Source organism: Herpailurus yagouaroundi, unplaced genomic scaffold (assembly GCF_014898765.1).
Source record: "Herpailurus yagouaroundi ecotype Mexico unplaced genomic scaffold, PumYag 184, whole genome shotgun sequence".
Lineage (NCBI taxonomy): Eukaryota > Metazoa > Chordata > Mammalia > Carnivora > Felidae > Herpailurus > Herpailurus yagouaroundi.
In genome coordinates, this window is record NW_024412415.1 from 32,927,789 (window position 1) to 32,948,451 (window position 20,663).

General features: G+C 36.0%; 1 protein-coding gene across 7 annotated transcripts in view; it reads left to right on the plus strand.

The window, feature by feature from the left end:
* PIAS1 (protein inhibitor of activated STAT 1) overlaps positions 1-20,663 on the plus strand; it is a 137,263-nt gene that overhangs the window by 77,220 nt on the left and 39,380 nt on the right. For all 7 annotated transcript variants that reach the window (XM_040493077.1, XM_040493076.1, XM_040493081.1 and 4 more), the window contains 4 exons: positions 14,151-14,235; positions 14,495-14,542; positions 17,976-18,066; positions 18,694-18,828. In XM_040493077.1, coding sequence (XP_040349011.1) covers positions 14,151-14,235; positions 14,495-14,542; positions 17,976-18,066; positions 18,694-18,828 — 359 coding nt within the window. The remainder of the gene's footprint in view (positions 1-14,150; positions 14,236-14,494; positions 14,543-17,975; positions 18,067-18,693; positions 18,829-20,663) is intronic.

The following is a 20,663-nucleotide window of genomic DNA, read 5'->3' on the forward strand; positions in this document are numbered from 1 at the left end:
TGTAAGGATATATATGAATTAAAACCAGAATCAGAAAGTTATGATTATGTACTTTCTCTGTATGGTTACATGCCTTCTTTTCCTCTGTGGCATCTCTGTATCTCTTTAAGCATCTATTTTGTCTTTCACTGACTACAAAGAGTCTCGGAGACCCTGCATGTTCCACCCTCCAAATCCTGGGCAAAGCTAGTTTGAATTGATTTTAGTTAATATGTTGATAATGGATGGATTCCTTCAAGCCTAGTCATTTTGTGGGTTGCCCAGAAGTCAGTGGATAGCCCACCCCTGGGAAAATTATGCTCCCCGGTCCTATTGATGTTCAATATAGAAAACAGCCGAGAGCTGTTTCCCTGGTAGGAGATGTGAGCTGGGATGATTCAGCTAGAAGGGGAAGTTGGATGTGGTATGGGTACCATGTCTAAAATGTCCAGTATAATTGAGAAGAAAAAATAAGAATAGACGAAGGATTCTGACAAAGGGGTGTGTGCCATGCCACATATAAAATACACTATCCTTATATGTGGCAAAGGTATAGTAATTGAAACTGTGTGTGGAGCTGGTGCTTGAATAAGCAGTTAATGAAGTAGGAATACAATTTAAAAATAACATGAAAGTGAAATTTCTAATTAGTTGCATGAATTAGATATTAAATTGTTCAGGAGTTCTTAATTAACCATTAAAAAGTAAGATTCCTACCTTGCAGCTTACCAGAGTAATGTCAAGATGGTTTAAAGATTGAAATGCTTAGAAATGAAACTAAAACACTGTCAGAGGGAAATATAGGTTGCATTTAAATAAATGCATTAGGGGTGCCTGGATGGCTTAGGTGGCTGAGCATCCGACTTTGGCTCAGGTCATGATCTCACAGTTCATGATCTCACAGTTCATGGGTTCTAGCCTCGCAGTGGGCTCACTGCTGTCAGAACAGAGCCTGCTTCAGATCTTCTGTCCCTGTCTCTCCCCCCCACCCCCACTTGTGCTCTCTTTCTCTCTCCAAAATAAATAAAAAAACATTTAAAAAACAAATAAATGCATTAAAGTACATAAATAATACTTACATAACATGGGAGTAAGGAAAGAATTTTCCCTAAAGAAAGAAAACAAGATTTCCTAGTGAAGACTCAAACTCCAAAAACACTTTATCACATTAAATGGCACAAACCAAGGGAAACTATTGACAATATCTGACCATATCCTGTATCTTGAATATGTGAAAGGCTATTGGAAATAGTTTGTGTGTGGATAGTAGTGCTTAATCATACTCAGCCATCACGACAGCATTACTGTAGTCCATGTGCTCTCCCACTTTGCTAGATGACTGTTCTGTTCTTATTCTTTCACAAACAACTGTTCTTCCACTGTTTGCTGATGCCTTTCATTTTTATTTCTCCTTCACTGAGTTGATAGGACAATCAGAAGTTAACTTTTATAACTATCATAAGTAGCTTAGATCTACCTACCTGTCTCTCTGCCTATATGTTCTTTACATATATATGTTTTTTCTGTGACCTTGGATGAAGTCTTTGGGCTAAGGCCAATCCTTAATACTTTGTGCATCATCAATTTTTTGCCTCTTTACTAGATCATTCCCGTTAATATACAACTTTATGCTAACTTTCCCATCTTAAAACAAACTACTTTTCTTCTGATTTCCCTGCGGCTATACCCCCATTTTCTTTTCCTTCATCACAGAATTCCTTGCCAGGGGTCTCAATTTACTGTCTCCTATTTCTTTTTCCCTTTGTTTCGTGAACCGTTTCCAAGTAGGTTTTTATCTACCCCATGCCAAAGAAACTGTTGTTATCAAGGTCATCAGTGACTATAATGTCACTAAAAGCAGTGGTCATTTCTCAGTTTTGAAGCATCAAGAGAAAAAAATTAAAAGATGACTAATAACAGCAGAATAGTGTCATTCACAATACAAAGAAAGCCAATGAAGGATATGAAAAGCAATCAACTTACAGAGTAGCCAAAGAAGGGCAAATTTAAGACAATAAGATGTTTTTCACCTACTGTCCAGTGTTGGCAAGTGAGTCTAGCACTTTCACATACCACTTATTCAAGTGAACATTTTTGGAAGCAAATTTGCACCTTGTACAAAAGCTTTAAAAATGTGCCTGTCTTTTGACCCACCCATTCCTTTTCTAAGAGGATGTCCTAAGGAAATAAAGATCATATAGATACACACATGGACGTACACCCAGGGAGGAAGGAAAGGCATTGATTGTGGAAGGAAAAAATTAAAAACTATATAAATGTCCAGCAGTAAGAGATTGGTTAAATTATGGCACATCTGTATAATAGAATACCATGTAGCCATTTAAAATGATGCCAAAGATATGTTTATTAACATGGAAAGATTTTTGTTGAACGTTTTTAAGTGAGAAATGTATTCATTGCAATTTCTATGGGAAACTGCATCTTACACTCATTGGTGTACAAATGTACGTATGTGTATATATATGGGAAGATGCCTGGAAGAGTATATACGAAAATGTTTTTTTTTTTTAATTTTTAAAAATGTTTTTATTTATTTTTGAGAGAGACAGAGCAGGGGAGGGGCAGAGAGAGAGGGAGGACACAGAAACTGAAGCAGGCTCCAGGCTTTTTGGGCTCGAACTTGTGAACCACAAGATCGTGACCTGAGCCGAAGTCGGATGCTTAACTGACTGAGCCACCCCGGCACCCCCGAAAATATTTTTTATCTGCTATCATCAAGTAGCAGACTTTTGGATCTTTTTCCTAACTTGGAATGGTTGGTTGTATTACCAATAGCAAAAAAAAAAGAAAGAAAATGAAATTTTTGTGAAAAAAGAGAAAACTAACTTCTTAATTATAGTCTTTCCCTTTTCTATTTTTGCATTTAAACATTGATCATCAGACATCATTCATAGCTGGCTGGCTTGATTTGACCTAGTCCTGTTTCTTAACCCACTGGACTTTAAAATAGCCTGATGGCCTGCCAGCTGTGAGAGAATAGATGGGCCAGATAAAATATTTACCATACTTTTAGCTTTAAAGTTGCCCAGGAGTCTGTAGGCTCATTTGATTAAGTCTATCAGGAAACCAGCTACTAACTCTCAGTAAGCTATCAAAAAATAATAGAAAGACTAAATAGGAGTTGAACTCCTGAGGAGAAAGATCATGAAAAGCATAGGCAAGTATACTGAAAATGAGTTTATTAGGAACCTCCAGTTAGGGTATGATAAAATGAAATTAAAGGGTTTTATAGAGCTGAAGTCTAATAGTATTGCATGTTACAATTTTTTCCTGTTTCTTAGTATTGGTAATTTTTGTTCGTATGGGTGGACAAATTCATGTATAACATTTGTTGTACCCCAAAGAACTTTAAGCCAGAGTTTATCGTGAAATATTTGTCATCATGAAGATTCTTAAAATCTAGCAGTAGATTTAATGTATGTGTGATATTACATTGGTTTTTGTACAAAATATGTAAAACAAATTATTACAAGAGCAATACATAGTTTTGTATGTATTGTCTGAAGAATTCTAAAGGTAAAGTTACAAAGAAATCAACTCTTGGTGCCTCATTTGGTCTTTCAATAGTGAATATATTGGGGCACCTAGGTGGCTCAGTCGATTAAGCATCTGACTCTTTGTTTCCCCTCGGGTCATGATCTTGCAGTTCATGGGTTCATGAGTTCGAGCCCTGGGTCAGGCTCTGCGCTGATAGTGTGGAGCCTGCTTGGAGTTCTTTCTCTCCTCCTCTCTCTGCCCCCCCCCCCCCCCCGCTGCAATGAATAAGTAAACATTTAAAAAATTGTGTGTGTGTATGTATATGTGTGTGTGTGTGTATATAAATATATATATATATATTGCTTATGCTATATATTTCTTTTACATGTCTTTTCTCTTAATATTTTATGACTATGTTGTCATGTCATTAAATATTGTTTACTTAAAAAACCTCCCATTTTAAAGATAAAGTAGTTAGTCAAAGCAGTGTTTGTTGATGATTCAGTGTATCTGCCTTGATTGGAGGAAATAAATTTTCTGCAACCTTCTGACTTAGCAGCCTAATGCTGAAAATACATCATTTCAGCTCCATTTTCAAAAATTACATAGTGGTCCAGGTTTTTGTTTGTTTGTTTGCATAAACTAGAGATCTTATTAAAGATTTTAAGGCTGACATTTGTAGATAGGTACTTTAGTTTCACTTTCCCCAAGACAGCAAGAAATATTCTATAACAGAAAGATGACTATTTTTAGCTTTTCTTTCTGCTGGTGAGGTGGAATAGTGAATATTTTTAGAGCAGTTGAAAGTACAGCCACTTAGACTAGCTCAGTGTTTCTATCATCAGAATCTCAATAACCTTGTTTATTTTATGTATCTAGGTTTTACCTTCCAGTGTTTTCAGTTTATGTAAATTGCAACATGATTCCTCTTTCTCTTTTTAGTATAGTTCATCTCTCTGTGGAACAATATGTAAAAAAAAAAAAAAAAAAAAGATGAAATTTTAAAGCCTAACTTTCCTTCTGCACATTTTGTGTATTTTGAATTATAATTACATCCTGGTTATTGTGGGCAATGCTTTTCTTTCTTACAGATGAAAATTTGGTAATTAATACAGGGGGAAGGTTGTTGAAAATCTCCCATGAATACCTTAAGCTCTTAATATTCATAAGAGATATTCCCCCATAACCTTTGTAAGTATTCTTAATTATGAGCACCACTAGAACATTTCATCTTTTTTCTAAATTGGAGCATAGAGTAAGTGAAAATCCGAATGACTTCTCTTTTACCTTCAATGACTACAAGTATACTATAATTCATGTCACATTGAGAGGCTGAGGTGCTACCTCAAACACTAATCCTGTATCGCCAACATTCAAATTCCAGTCTTAGCAAAATTTCAAAAATTTCAAATTACTGTACATTCTAGAACTTTGGAGACCTTCAAGATTAATTACTGTGACTCAAAATAGTATAGTAGTTAATGCAAAACCCTGAGACATTAATATAATTTCCTATTGCAGATAGGAAAACAATTGAAGATCTCATATTTAAGTGTTAAAGTCAGTGATTTAACAAACCATTCACACCTGAACCCATTGCACTCTTGACTTTTGCTCCTCCCATTCCCCTGAAACACATCCAGCCAAGATCACTTATGACTTGATAGTTGTTAAGTCCATTTCTGAACTCTCATCTTACCTGACCTCTGAGTATTTAACACTATCCACTCTTCCTTTGAAATTCCTTCCTTAGTATCAGGGACACCATTCCCCCCAGCTTTTCTTTCTGAATTCTTGGCTACTTCTTCCTTGACTTGAGGCTTTAATGTTGATAGTTCTTCAGGGTTCTTTTGTTCATCTCCATCCCCCTCTGCCTCCCCCCTCCCCATTTTGCTTTAGTCACTTTTTTAAACAACTTTATTGAAATATCCTTGTCATATCATAAGCTGTACATATTTAAAATGCACAGTTTAATACGTTTATCTCATCCCATTAGTAATTCTTCCCTGCTACCCCTTCAGTTCTCACCCTGCCCCTAGATTGGATGTGCTGTCATATTATGAATGTCACATCTATAGATCAGTTTGCATTTCCTAAAATTTTATGTCATGGAATCATGGATTATATACTTGGTGGGGAGAGGTTGGTCTTCTTTTACTCACGATTATATTCTAAGACTTACCTGTGTTGTTGTGTGTGTCAGTAGTTTATTCCTTTTTATTGTTGAGTAGTATTTCATTATATGGATGAGCCATTTTATTCACCCATTAATAGGCATTTGGGTTGTTTCTCCAGTTTTTGGTTGTTGAAAACAAAGCTGCTATGACAATTGAGGCTCAAACTTTTGTATGGGTATGTGCTTATATTTTTCTTGGATAAATTGTTTAGGAATGGAATAAATTGGTCATGTGGTAGATGCAGGTTTAACTTTTTAAGCAGCTCCCAAACGGTTTTTGAAAGTGTTGGGCCATTTTACATTCCCGCCGGCAGGGTATGAGCTTTCCATTCGCTCTATATCTTTGTCAACACTTCGTGTTGTCATTTTAAAAATTTTAGATATTCCACTAGGTGTATATCTCATTGTGGTTTCAATTTGCACTTCCTAGACTAAAGATGTTGAGCATCTTTTCATGTGCCTTTGGCCTTTTGTGTATATTCTTTAGAGAGGTATCTATTCAAATTCTTTGCCCATTTTTTAAGTTGGGTTATTTTTGTTGTTTAGGAATTCTTCATATATTCTAGATATTAAACCTTTATCAGATATATGATTGCTCATATTTTCTTCCATTCTGTGTGTCGTCTTTTAACTCTTTTTATGTCTTTTGATGCGCATTTTTCATTTTAATGGTGTTCAGTTTATTTATTCTTTTGCCTGTACTTTTGTTGTCGTGTTTAAAGAAACCATTGCAAAATCCAACGTCATGAAGATTGTTTCCTTCTAAAATTTTTATATTTTAGCTCTTTAAATATAATAAATAGATAATAAATATTTGTTAAACATATTTATACAGTAAATATGTATTAATTAAATATAATTATTCCATATTAATATAGAACAAACAAAATATGTACTTGTTACCTAATAAATATATTTGTCTTTGATCCAATCTGAGTTAAATTTTGTATATGATGTAAGGTAGGGGTCTAACATCATTCTTCTTGTGTATAACCAGTTTTCCTATCATTTTTGAAGAGACTCTTCTTTCCCTATTCAATAGTCTTAGCATGCTTGTAGAAAATCAGTTGACCATAGATGTGAGGGTTTGTTTCTGGGCTCTCAATTGTATTCAGTTATTCTCTATGTCAATCCTTACAATTTTTTGTGGAGAACTAGCTGTTTTGAGTATTTTAATATGCTAACTGGAAATCAGATTCTCCCTCTCTTCAGTGATTGCTTTTGTTACTTGTTGACGGGGGGGGGGGGGGGGCAGCTGTCTGTTTCGTACAGTGACTTTTCTACACTATTTCTGTAAAGTCTCTATTCCTTGTTGTGTATGGTTGGTGAATTTTCTGTTCCATTGTGTCTTTAGTCAGCTTGTGATCTGACAGAGATTTCTCCAGATGTCTGGATCTAAAAAAAACCAAAGTGTGTACATCTCTTTAAATCTTCTGTTAGAGGCTGGTGGGGAAGCTGCTGAACCTAGAGCAGGTCTTGAAACAAAGAGAAATATCTACTCTGGTCCCTCAGAGAACCACCAGACCACACAAGATGCACAACCCCACATTTTTGGAGGGCTAGGTTCTTACTGTTCGTATGAGCCCAGCCAGCCTCTCCAAGAACTCAGGTCATGGTTCCCACAGCCCAGTGAGTCCCAGAGATGGTGGGGGGATAGTTGCTAGATCACTCACACCGCTCTCTTAGCAAATTTCAGCAATCTTGTTTTATCAAACACTCCCGTGGTTGCTGTAAGTGTCTCATCAGGTTCCAGATTTCTGAAATCATTGGTTCTGATAGATTTTTTTTCCCCCAGCTTAATGGTTATATTAGAGGAGGGACTAACCCCTGGATGTTCCTCCATGATGTCACTTAAGACCTATTTTGAATTAATTTTTATATATGGTGTACTATATTATTTGAAGCCCCCTTTTCTCCTGCATACATGGTGTCCAGTTGTTCCAGCATCATTCATCGATAAGACTTCTTTTTCAACTAAATTACCTTTGTACCTTTGTCAAAAATTAATTCTCTCTATCTATATATGTGGGTGTACTTTGAGACTCTGTTCTGTTCCATAGATCTATTTTTATACTGGCTGGACACCAACATCATATTGTCTTAATTGCTGTAGCTTTATAATGTTTTGAAATCAACTGTTGTTAGCCTTTCAGCCTCCTTCTTCAAAGTGGTTTGGTTCTTCTAGGTCCTTTGCATTTCCAAGTGAGTTTTAGAAGCAAGCACCTTGTCAGTTACTGTCCCCTCTCTGCCCCCAATCTAGCTAGGATTTTAATTGCATTATATTGAATCTACTGATCAGTTTGGTAACAACTGATAGCTTAATAGCACTGAATCTTCTGATCCACAAACACTGTATCTCTTCATTTATTTGGGTACTTAATTTCTCTGAGCAGTGTTTGGCATTTTTAAAGGCCTTGTACCTCTTTGTGATATTTGTCCTTAAGTATTTCATTTTGAAGGGATGCTATTATAAATATGTTTTTAAGATTTCAATTCCTAGTACATAGAATACAACAGATTTTTTGGTGTATCATCTTTACCCACTAAATTCATTTTTCTAATAGCTTTTTATAGACCTATGTACATAGGTCATCATGTATTGTCTGTGATAGATCGTTTTACTTACTTTCCAATCTTGATTTTTTAATTTTTTTTTCAACATTTATTTATTTTTGGGACAGAGAGAGACAGAGCATGAACGGGGGAGGGGCAGAGAGAGAGGGAGACACAGAATTGGAAACAGGCTCCAGGCTCTGAACCATCAGCCCAGAGCCCGACGCGGGGCTCGAACTCACGGAGCGCGAGATCGTGACCTGGCTGAAGTCGGACGCTTAACCGACTGCGCCACCCAGGCGCCCCAATTTTTTAAAATTTCTTTTTCTTGCCCTGTTGCCCTAGCAAGAACCTCTAGTACATTGTTGAATAGAAGTGATGAGTGGTTATCATTACCTTGTTTCTAATTTTTTAGGGATAGTATTTAGTTTTTCACCTTTAGGTATGATGCTAGCTATAAGTTTTTCATAAGAATCCTTTATCGGGTTGAGGAAGTTCACTTCTATGCCTGGTTTGCCCAGAGTTTGTTTTTTGAATCCAGAATGGATGTTGAATTTTTGTCAAATATATTTCCTATGTATATTAAAATGACAATATGGTATTTCTTAGTTAATGTAGTGACTTGAATGTTGAACATTGGTTCCTGCATTCCTAGGAGAAATCTTACTTGGTTGCAGTGTACTATCCTTTTTTAACATATAGTTGGATTTGATATGCTAAAGTTATGCTGAGAATGTTTGTGTTTATGCTTACGTGAGGTATTGGTAATTTTCTTACAGTATTTTTGGCTTGTTTTGGTACTGTAGTAATACTGACCTCATAGAATGATTTGAGATGTACTCCCTTCTTTTTAATTTTTTTTTTTGGTGGGGAGAATTTTTTAGAGCTTGTATTCCTTTTTAAATGTTTGATTTTGAAACAATTTATGTAGAACTGTTTCCTACAGTTGTAAGATACCAAAACCCAGTGAATCTATAATACTTAAAAAATAGCACCAGGATAAAAAAGACCAATGGGAAAATAGCCCAGAAATGGAACATATTGGATATAAGGATTTAATATATGAGAAAGGAAGCACACATATCCACAGGGAAGGGAAGGATTATTTAACACATGGTGTTAGTATAACTGTTGGAGTAACAGAAATTTAGATTTTTAAAAATACCACATACTAAAATAAGTTCCAGATGGATTAATAATTACATAGAAACAAAAAGCCAAAGAATTGAATTGTATGTTGATTGAAACTTAGAAGGGGAATAATTAGAATTTGCAAAGGATATGGTTGACAGATTAGACTACATAAAAGTTCAACTTTTATATCCTCCAAAAATGTAGCCAAATGAAAAAAATATAGCAGACTGGGGAAAATTTTTGCAGCAAATTTCCAAAGATTAATGTTCCTATGTATGAAACCCCTATGCAGATATAAAAATGGGTGAAGGACAAGATTGGACAATAAACTAAATCGGAAAATAAGCAAAAACAAAGAGGGAAAAACTCTTTAATGCACATTAAACTACTAAGGAGTTACTTTGGGGCCGGCCCCCCCCCCCCCCCCCAATTGAGTTAGCACAACTCCCGTGCAGGCCAGGGTAGAGTGTGATTAGTAGATGCATAAATTGCTGGTGGTCTTATATATAATGTTATAACCATTTGAAAACCACTTTCACAGTATGTCAAGATTTATAAACATCTTTATACTTTTTGACCCAGAAATGCCACATCTAGGAATTGATCCAAAGAAAGTAATAGCTACCCCACCTTTCAAACAACAAAGGTATGAGCCCAAAGATGTTCACAGAGTTGTTTCAAACAGTGAAAGATTAGAAACAACGTAAATAGCTAATCAAGGGAGTAATTAAAATTTTCATTATACCCCATAGAATACAATGCAATAATTAAAATATGGCAATAGAGATTATAATTGAAAAATGTGATAAGGGTAATTTTTTAAAAGTGAGCTTTCTTTTTTTTTTTTTTTTTCAACGTTTATTTATTTTTGGGACAGAGAGAGACAGAGCATGAACGGGGGAGGGGCAGAGAGAGAGGGAGACACAGAATCGGAAACAGGCTCCAGGCTCTGAGCCATCAGCCCAGAGCCTGACGCGGGGCTCGAACTCACGGACCGCGAGATCGTGATCTGGCTGAAGTCGGACGCTTAACCGACTGCGCCACCCAGGTGCCCCTAAAAGTGAGCTTTCAAATTGTGTATACAATTCAATATAAAAATGACTAGAAGGAAATATGTAAAAATGATAAGCAGTTATGATGAAGGGATAGTGGGTCATTCTTTTCCTGTTTTCTGTGATCCATATAACGCTAGGTTGCATTAAGAGAATTATACCACCCAGATCAGGGGAGCTAATGGACCTGTATTATGAGAAGGCTTTGGAGATGTTTAGATTTGATTTCCAATCCTGCTGCTTCTTTCCTGGTATGAGGCCTTGACATAACTACTTTGAACCTCACTTTCTAAATCTGACAAAGGAGTAGATACCTTTTCTTCATGATTATTGTGTAGATTAATAATAGTAGATGGTAGTTGTTGATAAAAATGCTCTTCTAGTCGCATCACATTTGGAATAATGTATCATTCAGCTTACAAGCAACCATAAATCTCAGTGGCAAATGAGTAAGGTTCATATCTGTCTATGTTCCTTATTAGCTGCAGATTGGCTGTGGCTCTCCTTTATGTTCTTCTCACTCTACAGTCAGGGTGACCTGGAAGGAAAGATGATGAAACCAAAGGATAACCTATAAAAGTCTGCCCAGAAGTGGTACCTTCCACTCACATTTCATTGGCCAAGGCTAATGTCAGTGGTGCTGGAATAATCCTCCCATGGGATGGGCCAGTACAGAGTAACAGCAGATATTTTGAATAAATAGTATATATTATGACAGAGTATGTCCAGTTCTTGCTGTTGCTTTAAGGGTGTGACAACCTGGAGTATGGCCAGAGGATCAGGATGGTGACTAATTTTGTAATCTCCCCTGAAATACAGTGGGGAGAGTGGAGAAAGAGGGGCTTATTAATGCCATCTAAAATATTTGAAGATTGGCTGTCCCTGAATATGGTGTATGACAGCGATGAGTAGAAATTAAAACATTATGTATTTTGACTCTGTATAAGGGCATAAGGAGGAAAGCAGATAGAAAAGAACATTGTTGATTGTTTTAAATACCTTACCTCATTTATATTCTTCAAAATAACCCTATGAGGTTCTGTGTGTATGTGCATGTTTATGTTTAAATATCGGAGAGTATCGGATAAGAACCGAAGGTTAGGGGCACCTGGGTGGCGCAGTCGGTTAAGCGTCTGATTTCAGCCAGGTCACGATCTCGCGCTCCGTGAGTTCGAGCCCCGCGTCAGGCTCTGGGCTGATGGCTCAGAGCCTGGAGCCTGTTTCCGATTCTGTGTCTCCCTCTTTCTCTGCCCCTTGCCCGTTCATGCTCTGTCTCTCTCTGTCCCAAAAATAAATAAACGTTGAAAAAAAAATTAAAAAAAAAAAGAACCGAAGGTTATATGGCAAGTAAGTGGCAAACCCAGTTTGGAATCCAAATCTGTGTGATCTCCTCTTTTTCCACTAAGTTTTGCTACTCTCTATAGGGCTGCACACTTTCTTACAGTTAAACTATTAATACCAGCTATCTTCTGCCTGACAAGGTAATGGACACTCTTCCTCCCCCTCTAAAATGATTCAGAGTGTGAGGAAGGGTTGAAAGGAAGGTTGTACTCTAGATGGGTAGTCTGCAAACTTATGTGATCATATGCATCCCCCCCCAGTAGAATAATTTAGTATATACATATGTTACATCTTTTAAACTATCATATTAATATTGTATTTGTTATAAAACAAAAATAGAAATAAAAAAAGGTAAGATTTTACATACAATTTTAGGTATTGTGTAAATTAGATTTGAGATTTCTTGTAAAATCTCAACTTTTTAAAACTTACGTTTTATAGTTAGGTAGATACTTTTCTTGTATCCTTGTGGATTGTCTTGTGTACCTTTTGAGATGTGTACCCCCAACATTGGCGGTCATTGCTTTGGAAGATATGTTAGATTCCTTTTCCAGGATGAAGATTCTGTGATTCTGTGTAGCCTGAGCTTTTATAAAGGTGATAATAAAGCTTAATTGACTTTCAGAAAAGTTTTTGAGGTAATCTGTTACCTGAGACCAAAACTATAAATTCTTCACTGGCATTCTTTATAGAAATTAAGCCTGAAAACTACATAGATGAATGATGCTTTTCCAGATAAATACTAATAGCCTCATGAATATTACAGTCTAAAAAGAGTTTGTAAATGGGAGTTATCACTAAGCAATAAATCTCATTTCCATGTGAGGCACAGGAAACTGCCTCTTTATTTCAGTCATGTCTTCTCTATCTAAATCTGCATGTGTGTGTCCAAAACTTACTGTACTCATTTATTCTAAAATGAATCTGAAATTTTGCCTAAAGAGAAATACGAATTTTTGTACTTGGGAAATTATTTTAGGGCTATTTTAGAATGGAGCCAGAAATCTATATTAGGCTAAGCCCACTGGACTAAAATCTGCATGGAGATACATTCTTTAAGAAGCAAAGGAGTTACTTGCATTGTTTGACAGAGGAAACTGTGCTTTTCTGCATTCTCGTCCTTGGTTATCAGCCATTTGCCAGGTTGGTGCCTCACAATCAAGATAACTTTCTGGTTAATAACTCTTTCTTGGGGATAGATTATTTAAGAAAAAACCTTCCCAGATCACAGAAAGCAGAAATGCAAATCTGGCCTTTAAAAGATAGTTCTATATTGAGATGAAATTGTAGATCAGCAGTGATCTTTTCCATTTTTTTCTCATCGTGATGCATTTGTACAGATTTTTCAGCATGACATACTGCAGTTTGGTGGCAATTGTAGAAGAAGTGTTGCTTGCAAGTTGAATCAAACCCAGTTTAAACAAGAGATGGCCAGTTCAGCTCCTTTTTCTGCATGGGTTTAAGTGGCCCACAGGCCAGGATTTCCTTGGTAATAGCTTTTAGTGAGCCTTTTGTCCTAGAAGATTACCCTTCAAAGTATAGTTTAAATAGTTTAATCTGGCATTTAAAATTTTTCATATTCTTTTATTCATTCGGCAGTCAGTGGTTGCTTCTTTGTGCCAAGCGCTGAGGAGACATTAGTGCTGGTTTTTAAAATCTATCTAAAACTGGTCTAAGCCAGGAGGACCCTTGCTGCTCACAGCAGGTACTGCAGGAGTCCCTGCTCTCACACAGACTGTCCTTGCTTGCTTGCTCTCCTGCTCTTTTCTCTCCCTACTTCCCTTCCCCTCCCTCCCTTCTCTTCCTTCCCTTCCTTCCCCTCTTTTTGTAGCTCTTTCCTTCTTTGAGATAGTGACCACAGCCAAATTTTGAAGTTAGAGCATCTAAGCTTAGGAGAAACTACTTGTGGTATTTACTGTATAACACTTGCATGGTATAATTAGACAGGAGATGATAAAATTCTGATTTTGCCTTAAAGACCAAATGTCACCTCACCTGTACAGGTATGTATATTTGTTACTTAGCTCAGAAACCATGTATCTTTAAATGGCTTTATACTTTTCTATTTTAAATAGAACTAATACCGACGTGTTTTTACACAAGTGTGCTTTTTAGATGGAAACATTTATATGATTAGGTACTTTTCTCTTAGCGTTTCTTTGATTATGTATTTTCTGAATTTGAATCCTGATATGGCTTTGGGAATTAGCCATTTTGGGGCTCATTTCTGTTATGTTACAACTGGCATATTTCTGATTTTTCAGTGGTTTAATTGCCTCGTTATCCAGACTCTAGGATACATTACAATTAATTGAAGTCATATGAGTGATTGAGGTTGTTTCTGTTTTTTTCTGGCTGTTGTGCTCTCTTTTGAAGAATTTGAAGATGATTAAAAGTATGATTCTTTTCTTCTTTAGCATCAGACAACAGTCAGCGCTTTCGAGAAACCTGTTTTGCATTTGCATTGACACCACAACAAGTGCAGCAAATCAGTAGTTCCATGTAAGTTCTCTTCAAGTATAACTTGCAGTTTGGCCTTTGCAACCAGTAATGGCTATAATAAGTGATTTTTAAAAACAGTGTATTGGGTGAGTATTAGTGTCATGCAAATATTAGTATTGGAAATACTATAATAGTGTTAGTTATCCTAAGAACACTTAGAGCTCTGATAATTTGAAAAACTTCTGGAGTAACAGTATCTTTGAATCAGCTTTCGTGCATATTTTAAAAATAATTGTAGTTCTTACCCTGTCTTTTATAGGGATATTTCTGGGACCAAATGTGACTTCACAGTGCAGGTCCAGTTAAGGTACAGTATTGACTATAGTATAGTATTAAAAGTTAATATTCCTTAAAGGTTGTTTAAAAAATTGTGTCATTTTCAGTAAGTATATTGAAAGTATTGGGTTTAAATGTTTGGATGAGGTAAGACCTTCTCCTGTTATGAAATATCCTAATTTTTATCCAGTTTAGATTTTAATATAGCAAGTCATGTGCCATACCTCTAATCACATTTCTCCATTTTGTTTGCCTTCAGTTGGTTGAGAAGCTCCAGCTAATGATACCTTTAAATGACGATAGTGTCAGCTCTTTAGAACTACACTTTCATGAAAGTACAAAGGCCTTACCTATATGGATGACAAACTACTCTAAATAGAGAACTAGTAATGGGGCGCCTGGGCGGCTCAGGTGGCTAAGCATCCAACTTTGGCTCAGGTCATGATCTCATGGTTTGTGAGTTCGAGCCCCGCATCAGGCTCTGTGCTGACAGCTTGGAGCCTGGACCCTGCTTCAGATTCTGTGTCTCTCTCTCTGCCCCTCTCTCTCTCTCTCTCTCTCTCTCTCTCTCTTTCAAAAGTAAAAGAAAACATTAAATTAAAAAAAAAAAACTAGTACTTAGGTTAAGTGTATAGTTATGGACTAACAAAAACCAAAACAGTCTAATTTGCTTCATCCTGTATTTTAAATAATTAATTTAAAAGCAGTCTATTCTAGACATCTCTTGATAGTTTTGCAAAGAGGAATGGAAAATTTTCCAACATGGCTTCACAGTTTCCCCTTATTCAGCTTCTTTTCTTAGCTCATTTCTTCTAAGGCTATCTAAGAATTCTTCTATGTTAATGTCTCTCTGTCTTATATAAACCATCTTCTGGTACTCTTTTTACTCCATGACTATCCATGTGGGAAACTAACTGCCCCAAACTGTTCTTGTTGCAATAGGAATAAAGAGGAAATAACAAGACAGTTGTTTTCCTCAATAAGCTGTTTTCCCTAAAGTGGGAAGGATAAGTCAAACAGATAGCCTCATCTCATTAACTGGATCCTAAATTGTATGTACAAATTATAGCTACATTAGGAGGTCAGAAAAGAGGCTAAAGCACCTGCTCAGTGCTTCACAGAACAATATGAAAACCTCTGATCGTGACTTAAAAATAGGGTGCTGAAAACAAGTGAGAAAGCAGAAGGGAGGTTGAAGTCTTGATTTTAGAAGGCACTGACAAAGATGTTCCTGTGTAAAAGGTACTTTATCCTCTCTCAGGAGCAGAACGTGGTAATGACTGAATAAATTAAAGGACTAAAATATGATGCCATCATAATTCTATATTGCTCTTATCTTGCTTACTTCCTGCATCAACAGTTTTCTGTTTTGTTCATACTGATAATGTGACATTATCGTTGAAAACAGTGGTCTTTAAACAAGCTTGGAGCTACCCTGAGGGGTCTATATTGTGACTGCCCCCACCCCACACATACTCTGAGCCCAAGTAGTACTGCTTTGAGCTTTGATCTATTTTGCATGTTTGATGTGTGGGTTGGTTTTTCACTTGGAGAAAGAGTCCCAAGACTAAAATAAAGTTTGAAAACCATAGCTCTAGAACAAGAGATCTAGTTCCTGTCCTCAGTATTTTATATTAGTATACATGCATTCTTTAATGCAGCAGCAGCTGTGGTTCACATTCCAAAGGAAGGTTTTCTTTCTAAGATAGATCAACTCTATTTCAGAGATTCAAAGGGAATCTTGAGGGTTAAAAAAATGGTTTAGCCATTTTCAATTCAAATATATCTCCAGAACTTGAAAAAAAAGAAAGGAACCATTTTGTATTATATTTGGTAATTGTTAGGTGGTTCTTTGTGTTTTGATAAAATGGTTATTTTTCATCCTTACTCCCATACCCCCATTACTACATCTATAATCCATCCCAGTGTATTATTTAAGTTGGGAGTATATACCTATCTGCCATCCTAATTATAAATTTTTATCTAAAGCATGAAAATAATTTAGGCTCAGTGTTTTCTCTATTAGATTAGGGTCAGTGTTTTCTCTATTAGATTCCTAGTCTGTTTTCATTTATGTCTGTTTTCCCTCCCCACCCCCATGAACTTCACAGAAATTTTCTGCTATTCCCCCTTTTTTCTTCTTTTCCCTTTGGCTTGTTAGGGTGGCTTAGATTTTCACCTTTTACTTAAATGAATAGTAGGAGTCAACTTGTCATAAATCTTTCTTCTCCTATAGCTTCAGGCAGCCAAGGTCCATGTTTTAAATTTATCACTGCATTGGAATAATTTATTAAAAACTTTGTGGCATATTCTTACTGTTGCAATATAAAGAACCTTCTTTAGGTTTTCTTGGGGTTGGAGATGATTATGTGAGCTTTGACATCTCTGTATTTTCATCTTTGTAGCTATGTATATTTCAAGAAAATCTTTGTAGATCAGTAATATTTAACCCTTTCATGGATCCCTTATCCCTTTGAGAATCTGATGGAAGCTCCAGATTGTTTATTCATAAAGATGAACATATATATGTACACAGAAAATTGTCCCAATTTGTGGATCTTCCTACACACAGATTCTACAGCCGGCAGGTCAAGACCCTACACCACAGATGTTGAGGGAAGATGTTTGTGCAGGATGAATATGTCACAGAATTCAGATAGGGTTCTTCTTGACATATAACTCACAGATGCTGTGAACGTTCTGTAAAGGTGGGATGAGGCTCAGTTGTATATTGGGAATAAGGAAGTTACTAAGATGTCTTAAATAGCAAATTAACAATTTATTTCTTTATCTGTATAAACGTGAACAGAATGAGAATTTAAAAATTATGTAGCCCTCTTTAGTTTTGCCAAAAGATTATGCATTTAATTTAGAAATAAATGTTTTCATGAGTATCTAAAATAGTATTTTAAATGATAATGCTATTTTTCAACATCTTTAGTTTTCAGGGAATAATGGAGTACCTTGGCTTAGTGGATAGAATTTGGTCCTGGGATGGACTTACAGCCTTTTCAGTATGCTCTGCTAAGAACCAAAACAAAAAGTTTTATAAGCAGATAAATTTGGGAATACTGTGTATTGTATCTCCCTCCTAGAAAGTTACAGTGCACGTTACCCTAGCTCTGAGAAGTCTATATTAAGGAAACTTAATTTAATTTTTTGATTCAGAATATCTTAAATTTATTCCACTACTGAGCTTTTTCTTTTTTTTTTTTTCCTCTTTAGAACATGCTTAAGCAAATGATTGGACATATTAGGAAGACAACTACAGGTTGATAGTCGTGATCACTGAAACTCTACATTGACAGAATTATTTACTTTCAATTTGTTTAAATATGTGAAATGTCTAGCGTTAAGTAGTTTTTATTGTTGTTAAGTTTGACAGCCTTTTAGATTAGCTATTGAACAGAAATATTGAGGTCATCCTTTAAGAATGGAAGTTAAACTTGTCCTTTATTGTTTAGGTTTTGTTTATCAGAAACCAGTTGTCCACAAGAAGATCACTTCCCACCCAATCTTTGTGTGAAAGTGAATACAAAACCTTGCAGCCTTCCAGTAAGTCCTAAAAGTTATTTTTTAAATGCATTGCCAGCATAGCATGCGTAAGTCATGACAGCTGTCGTTAAATCATAGTTTTTCATTAAGAAAACATCCTTAGTTTGGATATATATTCATGTGACTGAGTGAAACACATGTACCAACTGTGTACAATTAACAGCTGTGACATTAGCTGTGGAGACCAAGTTGAGGAGGTGGAGTTGGGTGTGGTAACTTTAGTGTTATTCTGGATTTGAGGGGACAAGAAATTGTTGCAACAAAACCTCAGCGGCACTCATGTGAATCTGGAAGCCTACAGTAGAACAGAGGAAGAATGCTGTGGGGGGGATGTTTTCGGTTACCTTTAAGACGTTCTTTATACCCTTATCTGAGCTCTTAATGAATTCATCCTGATTCTTAAGTTTTAGACATTTTTAAGTTCTATTGCTAGTATTTTTCTCTGGCTTACTATAGAATGAGATGACAGGGTTAATGTAAACTCTTGTAAATGTTTGCTTCTCTACTCTTTAATGAAAATATTCATATTTTCTAATATGTAGTTTGTGGGGTTTTTTTGCTTGTTTTAGGAATAGAAGTGGAAATGATTGTGGAAATAAGTAGAAATAAATTACATTTTATTCTTAGGGTTATCTTCCACCTACAAAAAATGGTGTGGAACCAAAGCGACCTAGCCGACCAATTAATATCACCTCACTTGTCCGATTGTCCACAACAGTACCAAACACCATTGTTGTTTCTTGGACTGCAGAAATTGGAAGAGTAAGTAAATTTTTATTTCTACTAGATCTTAGTATTATGAGGAAGGGTTAATCTCCTTGGCTACCTGAGCTTATATGTAAATTATATTGTAAAGTGAGTTGCAAAAGGATTTATTTTTGTCTCACAGTGAATTTTCAACATGTTCCCATTTGAAACATGGGATCATACACTATTCAGTGTTTTATAACCTGATCCTGTTTCACTCAGCAATTTATCATGAATGTTTTTTATGTCATTACATGTTCGTCTGCATGATTTTAAATGGCTAGATCGTATTCCAATATGAGTATGCCACAATTCAGTCTATTCCCTGTTCTTGAGCAGTTAGTTGATTTATTGATTGATTGATTGATTCATTGCTATTTCAACGACCATCCTAGTCGCTACAGCTTTGCTTCCATCCATGATAATTTCCTTAAATTCCCAGAAGTGGAATTCCTGAGTCAAAGAGCCTGCAGAATTTTAAGAAATGTTGTGTACATTGACAGATTGCCTTACCAGAAGACATGCAAATTTCTTCTCTGACTTTCAGTGTTTATTTGTGTGCCTGTTGACCCATACCCTATCAATACTTCTTTAAAAAAAAAAAAGTCTTCTTTAAAATCTACCAATGTTAGTAGGTAAATAATGGCACCAAGCTGCTTTGATTAGTGCTCCTTTTATTATTACTGAGATTGAACATATTTGTCTGTGTGATTTACATTTTAAAATTATATCTGTATTTTTTCTCTGTTGCTATTTTCCTTACTATTTATGAATTCTTTATATATTAAGAGTTAAACTCTTTCACATATTGGAAATATTTGTTTTTAGTTTGTTTCCCTTTTATTTTCGTTCATGTAATTATTTAATGTTTAGAAGATTTAAATTATCACAGAGACAGTTTTTAACTAGTTTTTTTTAATAGTCTTTTCCCCCTTAGTCCCATCACACTTAAGTCTGTCTGCCCTTCCCAAGCTTACATAAATATTTGTTTCTATTTTCTTCCAGACTTTTGAGTTTTCTTGTTTTACCTTTAAATATTTAATCCATCGCAAGTTATGTGTGGTGTGAAATAAAAATGTACTTTCATTTTTAAATAGCCATTTGGTCTAACACCATTAACTAAACAAATGCTGGTGCAGAAGCCAACATCACTATGTATCTGATTTTTATTTATCCTATGTGTGATCCTGAACTTTTTCTGTATTGTTTCTTCGTCTTGCATTCTTTTTCCAGGACAATTTCAGAATGTCATTGATTATTTCAGTTTTATCATGTGAGCGCATATCTATTCATTAATTCATTTGAAATTTATTGAATGCTTCCTGTATGCCATGCACTGTACTGAAAACTGGGGGTACCATAGCAAGGAAAGAAAGTCCTTGTTCTTTTAGAGCCTGATATCTGGGGCCAGGTGGTCACACACACAAAGGTGAACAGTTTTTAGAAGGACTATGAAGGAGAGGTATGCATTGATTTTAGAATATATTAAAGGGCACTTTGAACTAGAGAGAGGTTGGGCGGGGCTTCCCTGAGGAAGCAGTGACTGAGCCAAGAGAAGAGTAGCAGGAAGCAATTTGGGTGAAAGGTTCAGAGGAAACAACCTGCACAACAGCCAGTGGCAGGGGACAGCCTGGTTCTTTCCAGGAGACTGAGAGGGAGCCTCTGGGGCTAGATTGCAGAGAGTGGAGAAGAGCCATGTACAAGATGAGGCTACAGAGGTAAGGAAGGGCCAGGCCATGAAGGGCCTTTGAGGTACTGTTAATGTTAAGGATATTCTCTTCTTTAGATTTTTCTTTTTCCTTTCCTTTCCTTTCCTTTCCTTTCCTTTCCTTTCCTTTCCTTTCCTTTCC